Consider the following 8,995-nt stretch of genomic DNA (forward strand, 5'->3'; position numbering starts at 1 on the left):
TTAGCAGATATTTTTTGGTCTTTGAATTGCTTTTGCATTGTGCGCGAGCGCTGCATTCGCAATCAAGAATGGCGACATTCTCACGAGCGCGCGCTCGTACAACCTACAACAAAACGATATTTTCTTTTTTGGCATACAATTTTCGACTTTAAATTATTCTTCGCCTCATTGTGGGTAGCATTGCAAAAGAAAACAATTCGCCAATATTTTGTGGTATTGCCGTCTCTGAATTTTAACGAATTTAAGGAAAATACGTTGTTTCAGATTTCCCCGCCAAAACTTGGAATTATTCACTCGATTCAATCTCCTTTCGCTCGGCCAGGAAAATTTTCAAAGATCTGTAGTAAATCTGTAGAAATTCTGTTATTGCAAGGTTGTAGAATAAACCGTGGCCTACGGAAAACTCGTGACACATGGCCTTTAATAATAATTTCTTTTTCTGTCCGCTCACTGTACGCTTGACGTGCCAGTGTTTTTATGATTTACCCTTATTGTATTCATTTAAGATGTCAAGACTTTAACTTGGGATTCCTGTGCTGCTTAATCCAAGCTACCGCTGACCCGTGTGTAGTATCTTAGAGGAAGAGAAAAATGTCTCTTACACGAATCTTGAGTTCTGCAATATCTCGCCAAAAACAGGTAAAATATAGCTCCTTATGGCCTCGTGATTTGTTTCCAAGATACAAGTATGGATTAAAACCCTAGATTTCGCGAATACGCACAAACAGGTTCCACGATAAGTTTATACTTAAGTTACTGTTTTTCTTCCAGTTCTAAATTTCAAATTTCTTGGAAACAAACAGTAACTTTATGTTAATAATATTTAATCGCCGTTAGCGATGGCTTTTCTCTGTAATGCAATTCATAAGTGTAGAGCCTGGAAAGCAAAGAATGTGAGCTGTATTGTAGCTTAGTGTAATACTGTATTTTTATATTTTTAGTATAAATCCACTCACATAGGCTATCACGAATCTTTGATTGCCTCCCATACGAAAGCTGGTATTTTCGCGCCTAAAGCTGTTATTCATTACAGAGAATTATTAAATCGTAATTTTTTCGAGGGTAGTATATGAATGGATTTACACTAAAACAATTAGACTACTTGATCTAGTTTTCTACGAGTCAAATAGGGCTCAACTCGGGGCTACGTGCCTCGTTGACTATCTATTGACTCGTAGAAAACTCGAACTCCTAGTCTAATTGTTAAATGGCAGGATGGTGTATATGTACCAGCAATGGCATGATGCCGCTGATAACTTGTTAGAAAATAATTAAGATAGTAAAGGCACTCTGGTTGGTGGGATTGGTCACTTTCATTACATGATGAAGGTCATGCGGGTTTTATAAAGGGGGGTTATTTTGAAGTTTTAAATAAGTTTGAGACTTAAATTGTTATCTTTTGCCAACCAAAAAGATATTGATTTTCCTTCTTTCACCCAAATTTTGTTTCACCCATTCTCTCCCCTGCATTTGTGTTAAGACTGGTGCAAGTCATGTTAAAAGCATTATTACACAAGGGGTGGATCCAGACTGATTCAACTGATTCCAGTGAATCACTCAAAATCCCAGAAAAACGTTCTTTTTCGTAGATTTGAGTTTTAAAACGTTCAATAGAAATAAACATCCATCTGTTGTCTGTTATTTAACACTATAAAACCTGCTTCCTGGGTTATTTCGCTGTTATTTCCTTTAGCGCTTAGACAGCATTTCCGGTTCCCCCAGGGGAAAAATTGCTCCTGATGGTGAGTGATAAATCAAGTTTGGGGGAGGGGAACCATTTAGAAATTTTGCGTGTGTATAAAAATTATGCGCGTGTTCTGGAACCACTCAAGCTCTTCACTGATTGGCTACGGCCCAAGCGGAACTACTCAAGCTCTGTTTTGTTTGGTTGCTATAACGTGTGAATCACTTTGGAATCAGTTGACAATAAAATCCCGATGCTACCCATGAGAAAGTAGGCCTTTGCTTGCTTTAGCGTGTGATCTCTTGTATACATCTCTCGAACCAAAATCTTGAGAAGCGAAGCATGGCTTCATAATATGCAGACGTTTCTCGTGGAGAGCCTGTCTGCCGAAAGAAGGAGTGTTATCCTTTTGATTATGGTGTAGAATCTGATCGAATTCAGATCCTGAGAAGTTGGAATTAATGATGAAAGTGTGGCGACAGGACGATAGCTCTTTAGAATTCTTTATGAGTTATGGCAGTGGAAAGTGGTCGCTCTCGTAAGTGAAATACATAATGTTTTTAGCAAAACCCCAGGACAGTGTATTCTTAGTATATTAATGGCATTTCTGTTTGCCCTGTGTTTTATTTGGAAAGATTTTCGGCTGTTATTTTAGTAAGGTAAATAGGCTGGTAAGAAACCACACATGAGCAAAATTGACCAGTACACGAATTTTCGATGCCTCTAATGGATGAATCTAGGAGAAACATGCAAAGAGGAGAAGTGCCAATAGAACAGCAACTAGATGGGATAACGCACTGTAAAATTGCTTAAATTTGAGAGGTCATGGAGTCAATTATTGATACGAGTTGCTGTCTATGTGGCACAAGCTACGTTATAATGCAAGGGGAGGTTGTTTTTTATATATTACAATCACACCATTTGGATATTGCAAGGGGTATTCGAAGAGAATAACTGGTACTTGCCTTGCCACACTTTCAAGAACACAAATTTGGTTGAATTAGGTAGAAATAGTGTATTTATTATCTGACTAATCGATTAATGAAGTCACTCAGTTTTAAATGATCAAAAGTTTAATACAGCTCCAGTGAAACGTAACCTTGAATTTATGATTTCACTATATAAATTCCTAAAATGCCAAATGCATCCCTAAAAATCCTGCAGATTGCATGTTTCAAACTCGTAATTTCATAAATTTCCTGTTGGGCATGCCCCTATACCCCTCCCCCATTGATTGGTCCGTGACCATTTGGAATCAGTCAACTTTAGGCCTGGATCCATCCCTGTACACTGTCTATGATAAATAAATTCGTGTTATTTTATAATAGTTTCAACCTAGGTTAAGGACAACCATTTGATACTGATGAGTTTGTAACAAGAAAAATCCCCATTGAGCAAACCCCTTGTTTATAACAAAAGTACAAGCAATACTTCACTAAAAGGCACAGCAACATTTCAAGCAAGTCAACTGGTCACAAAAAATTTCAAGCAGAAAAAATGTGTAACCTCCAAGTGAAATATCAAATAGCAGGTTACCTTTAAAGGATTTTCTTCAAAATAATTACTGGAAGAAATACTGTATCCCTCTAAAGTCCCAGTCTTTAGATACAATAACTTGTTTATATTGGTTATTTCAGATCTCTGTCTGTCTGCTGCCCCGTCTTTTTACTACTTCTACGAGGCAGTTCACCGATCCTCTCACGATTTGCAGCCAGGATAATGGAATCCGTAGAATTGTGCTTAATAACCCAAAGAAGAGGAATGCTCTTTCACTAGCAATGCTAGAGGCTATTAGAAGCGACCTACTGCACGACTTGCAGGGAATCAGCGTAATTGTCTTATCAGCTAATGGTCCGGTATTCTCCTCAGGGCATGACCTCAAAGAGCTGGTAAAACCATATTCTATAGACTACCTAAAACTGACCTAAAAATCTGGATGTGTCTTGAAACTTTCACAGTCTTCTTATTCATACATGTATTTTTTATATACAAAATCATTTGAAGCTACTTTTTTACCTGTCTTTTTTCAAATCTCAAGATTCTGGTATGTCTTATACACACAAAAGTACTCTAGGTGGCTTTTTTTTTCCTGTGAATTTTAATACATTTAAAAATGTGCCATACTCTACACTTTATGTTCCTTTATGTATATTGGGGCTCAGGCCTTTTGCCACACTCACATTTTTTTTGTAACCAAATAATGGTAATTGTGATTTATGATGAATGTGATTTGATTAAGATGGAGGACCAAGGCACAGAGTACCACACTAAAGTGTTCCACACTTGTTCACAAGTCATGTCTCTAATTCAGGTAATATACTGTATTAAACAAATTTTCTCCATATGAGGGGGTGGCAAATGAACCCTAGGCACTAAGATCTTGGATCTTGAATTTTTGGATTTTATAGATTCAACAATTTGTTCTCCGATTTTAGAAAAGCAAGATCTCATTTAATCTGATTTTCAAAATGACCTTCTTGCCAATTCAAAATTGACCATTTGCCGCCCCTTTTTTGTGGTCTCATGCAAAAATTACTGTGTGCAGATTTGTTGAGAGTAGTGGAGTTTAATTTTGATTTGGATATGATTTCAGGACCTTCCAATACCAGTAGTTGCTCAAGTCAATGGTAAAGTTTCCAGAATTACCAAAATCACTACCACATTTACCTTCATTTCCCTGTCACTTAATCCCATTAGTTTTGCTCATTTTATTGTCCCAAATAGTAAAATTGGAGAATAAAATAATGACCTGATTATTGCCACAAAGTTTTCACATTTTATGTGTAGTGTTTATGAAAATGAAATCTAAATTTTTTCCTGATGCACATTCAGGGTGGGGTGGGGGGGGCACCAAACAACTAGACTGCCAAGATTTATTAAATTATTGAAAAAGGCCTAACAACCACTATGTGGAATTCTTTTTATAACACTAAACATTACAATCATAAATCATGATTCTATTCGTGATTTACATCCATACATGAAACTTTTTTAAAAAGTATAACAAAAAATAGTTACACATAGAAAATAATTTTAATTTGGGGGTCTGAGTTTTGTTACAGACGTTACATGTGATTACTCAAAAAACAAGGTTTTACAGAGGCATTACAGAGGTTACAACTTGTTGCACAAGAAAAACACTTAATATTTAATATTTATTGTTTGATACATCACTCCAATCTATCCAAACTATCTGTCAAGGACATGTTGCAAAATTGAGGCTGTGAAAGCAGTTCACAGAATTACTATGTATTATTTGCATTATTACTTACATAAAAGAAATTGAAAAAAATGTTAAGTGATTTGGCCACTTCTTATGAGACTGGTTGTGAGATGCAAAAGCAAAGACAAGTGATTAACTTCTTCGAGAGATAACTATGCAAAAAAATCTGTTATTAGAAAAAAAAATATATAATAAAATCCGAAAAAGATAAACAAATTATTGAAAGCCTGACATAGTTTGTTTGATAAATAAGAGAGGATTGATAATCATTTTGGAACTAAAATTTACTATAAAACATGCAAATAGTTTGGTTTTATCATCTGCATGGAAATTGCCTTATTGGGCTCCCTGTGGTTTTTAAAAACAATTATTTTTAGCTGGATCTATAAATAAAAACAGAAAATTTACCAGTAGCTAAAAGACAAAGTTGCCAAAAGATATATAAAATGCAATAATATTATCAAAAAAGTTAATTACAGATTTACATTTTCACACATCTGTAACAACGTCTGTAACAAAACATGTAATGTCTGTAACAGAATGTTTTCCTAGTTTGAGAACTATGCGGTACATTCTTGAAAGTCAACCTTACATAGAAAACATCTAACATCTAACATAAGATTCATTACAAAGATGACATCCACATTATATTAGATTCACAGAGTTTTCAATTAAAAAAAGTTTTTGAAAAAAGCAGTTTTTTGATGTAACGTCTGTAACGCTAACATAACTACAATTTAAAAATCAGAAAATATAGCTTTACTTATTTTTTTAACATGGGCATCCAAGGTTGATAAAGTCCTAACTAAAAAAACAGTATAATTTAAACACTTATGCAATGAAGATGATCATGATGATCATGATGAAAATTTAAAAAATGTGTTCCAAAATGTAACATCTGTAACAAAGAACTACTCTATGATGAATATAATTATCCAGTGTAATTAGGTACTGTATTTAGATAATTTATGATTGTGTCACACTGATAGCTAATTCTGCTGTCCACAGGACTTGCTACAGCTGCAGGCTGCCAGCTTGTTGCTAGCTGTGATGTAGCTGTGGCATCCGACAAAAGCCAGTTTGCTACACCAGGGTAAAGTTAAACAGCAGAATGCTTATCATTTTGTCCCTTTCTATTTATTCATATTCAAGCTATTTGAATTACTAGCTAAACAACAGTGCTGTTTAGAGTGGGATTTCAATGGTCACATATCAGAGTATGGCTATCTCTGTTTTACAGCACTATATTTCAAAGTGTAAGAAACACTAATGACCAGACTACTGTTTGTCACAATTCTAAGCATTGAATGGCAGACAACTGTTTCCCCCTTCTTCTTTCTTCGCCTTAAAGAAAAAACTACCATTTCTATGCTTCTGCACAAATACAAAGCAAAACTTCTATCAATGAATTAACTAAGATGCAGTTCTGTACTTTTTATCAAATGTTGTGAATGTGTATTGAATTCAATCATAAATAGTTACTTTGAAGTTCTCTTGAAAATAAGCTGATGACAAAGTGGAGTAAATGATGAACATTTGTTAAACAGTGTCTGAATTGACACAGTTCTCATACATACTTAATCATGGTTTTTTTCAGGGTTAATATTGGCCTGTTTTGTTCTACGCCGGGTGTGGCCCTGGCTCGTGCCGTGCCAAGAAAGGTTGCCATGGAGATGCTTCTCACAGGACGTCCAATCACAGCAGAAGGTTCAGATGACTTGACATCCATGACCCACATTGATAACATCATAAACACAATTACTTTTTTTCCCTTTTTGGTATTTTCCACTCTTCTTCTTTGTCCTAATTGATCCTAATTCTTCTCAGGCACCCTCAGCATTGCCTTGTTTTTACTATCATTTACAGGCTTCCAAACCAGAAATTCAAGTTAAAGCTGAGGAAGTCAAAATTATTTTGCCAGTCTTGTCTCATTGACATACTAATAGTATTTACAAAGAAATGAGAGACAAATTTGTAACTTGAAATAACAGCACAAACGTTTAATTCATGAATTTGACCACAAATATATAACTCTGTGTCCTACTCAACCTCATTCATATAATACCTTCACTGAGCTCCAGTATGGGAAGCCTGTGCTACAATAGGGATGATTAGGCTAGTGGATTTAACCTGCAGTTTGTGTTTCTATTTAGAGGCGTTGCGGCATGGTCTTGTTAGCCGTGTGGTCCCAGAAGATCAGCTGGAGAATGAAGTTAACAGAATCAGCAGCAAGATAGCGGAGGTCAGCCGTCCTGTGGTCGCAATGGGGAAGGCATGCTTTTACTCACAAGTAGCAAAAACAAGGGACCAAGCTTACAAGTAAGAGTAGACTTGAAGAAGGCTGGTCAACCTGGCATTTCAGGGGCGGATCCAGAATTTCAAAATGGAGGGTGGATAATTTCCGGATAGACTTATCCAGTGGTTCTTGGTTGTCACATAGATCTAACGCTGAATCGGATTTGTCGCTTCAGCAAAGTCAAGCAGGCGAAGGCACATTAAGAAATTTATTTTCTTTAAGCAAAGTGACTTTTTCATTTTTTTTTTCAAAAGGGGGGTGGATATCCACTCAATCCCCCTCCCCTGTATCCGCCTGTGCATTTTTCATAATTTTACAATACTTAGACACAAGCATCCATCTGCTTTGGCTCATTCAACCGATTAATTAAAACTAACAAAGAACTAAAAATCTAATATTGTTAATGAAGTACAGATTTTATTTCCAAAGAAAATATTGTATTTTCAAACGCAAACAATAACAAAGAAGTGGGTGATTGTCATTCTTTAAATAATCTCTATAGAACTCTCCTATGCGCCGCTGGTCTATCTGTGGTAATTAAATATGAGCGGCATAGGAGATCTCAAGTACTGAACTTTATTCAGCTTTTTAGATATTATTGTTGGAATTTACATTACTTTATCCTTTTTTGAAAATGTAATGAAATTTGAGGCACAAAGCACAAAAATTTAGGCTCGCACCTACATAGGGTTGGCACAGTCCCTGATTGCACTTACCCCAGTTTGGTGTTCCTCATGAATATTCGCCAGGTTTCGCTTATTATTTTATAACATCTATCTGTGACCCCTCCCCCTTACTACCCCCCTTCTACTTGGTGAAGTGTTTTCTGTGTTTCCAGTGTTTATGATAATATCGTCGATTAACTGTGAAATGTGCATGCTTTGCTCTTGCGTTCCAGGTATGCAGAGAATGTGATGATCGAGAACCTGAAGATGGAAGATGGAAAGGAAGGGATCAAGGCGTTCGTTGAGAAAAGAAAGCCAGTGTGGACACATAAGGGGGATTGCCAATAGCTACAGTATGGGGATGGCAAGATGGGGTCTGAAGCAAGGGCGGATCTAGGGGTGGGCCAAGCGGTCCTAGGCCCCCTTTTTGGGGATTTGGTGAAGTGGGGATATAAGTGTGCTTGAAAAACTAGTGTCTTTCCAGTGCAAATTTATAAAGGGGGCAAATGGTGACTCTTTCATTTTAAAAGGAAAGCAACGTTCGGAGCCCATCCTTAACAGCTGTACAAAAAAACCTTTTTGAAAGGGCTGCATAACATAATAGAACCGAAGTACACAACAAAAGTGCTGTAATAAATTAATACAAGAGAAGAAAGGAATAGAAAAAAAACCTTTATTGCTTAAAATATTTAAATGTAATGATGATAGGATATTTTACTTGAACAAATAAATCTCATTTTTTAGTGTGTCTGTCTTCTAATATTTAACGGATGACGACAATGTGTGTCATGACGAAACTCGACTCTGTCCCGTTGCGTATTTTTTGTGCATGGCACGGTGTGACAACAAAACAGATTTTAGTAAATAGATCGCGTAATGACGTTAAACTAGCGAGTATACTCTGATAAAAGTCATTAAAAAATTCCTTTTTATTAGCTATTAGTAGAAGGGCCCCTTATTTTTATTTAAAAGATTATTCAGTCTGTTAGTCTGTAATTTTTTTAGTCAGAATTCTGTAAAACTAACGGAACCCTCATTATTGCAAAGGCTTATTCTTTTTATTTATTGTCTTTACTTTATTCTAGGAAAAAAATTATTTTTAACTTTAGATTTATTCGCCGTTTACT

The 8,995-nt window shown here is 36.0% G+C and overlaps 1 protein-coding gene across 1 annotated transcript; it reads left to right on the top strand.

The window, feature by feature from the left end:
• The first annotated feature begins 536 nt into the window (after positions 1 to 536).
• Positions 537 to 8,614, top strand: LOC5503283 (enoyl-CoA hydratase domain-containing protein 3, mitochondrial). Its single transcript, XM_001624327.3, has 8 exons — positions 537 to 639; positions 3,322 to 3,573; positions 3,924 to 3,995; positions 4,278 to 4,311; positions 5,916 to 6,000; positions 6,505 to 6,614; positions 7,061 to 7,226; positions 8,102 to 8,614. Exons 1-8 carry the CDS (start codon positions 592 to 594, stop codon positions 8,214 to 8,216), a joined length of 882 nt encoding a protein of 293 aa, XP_001624377.2. The 5' UTR covers positions 537 to 591; the 3' UTR covers positions 8,217 to 8,614.
• Positions 8,615 to 8,995: the final 381 nt, after the last annotated feature.

The sequence above is a fragment of the Nematostella vectensis genome, chromosome 11 (assembly GCF_932526225.1).
Source record: "Nematostella vectensis chromosome 11, jaNemVect1.1, whole genome shotgun sequence".
Taxonomy (NCBI): Eukaryota; Metazoa; Cnidaria; class Anthozoa; order Actiniaria; family Edwardsiidae; genus Nematostella; species Nematostella vectensis.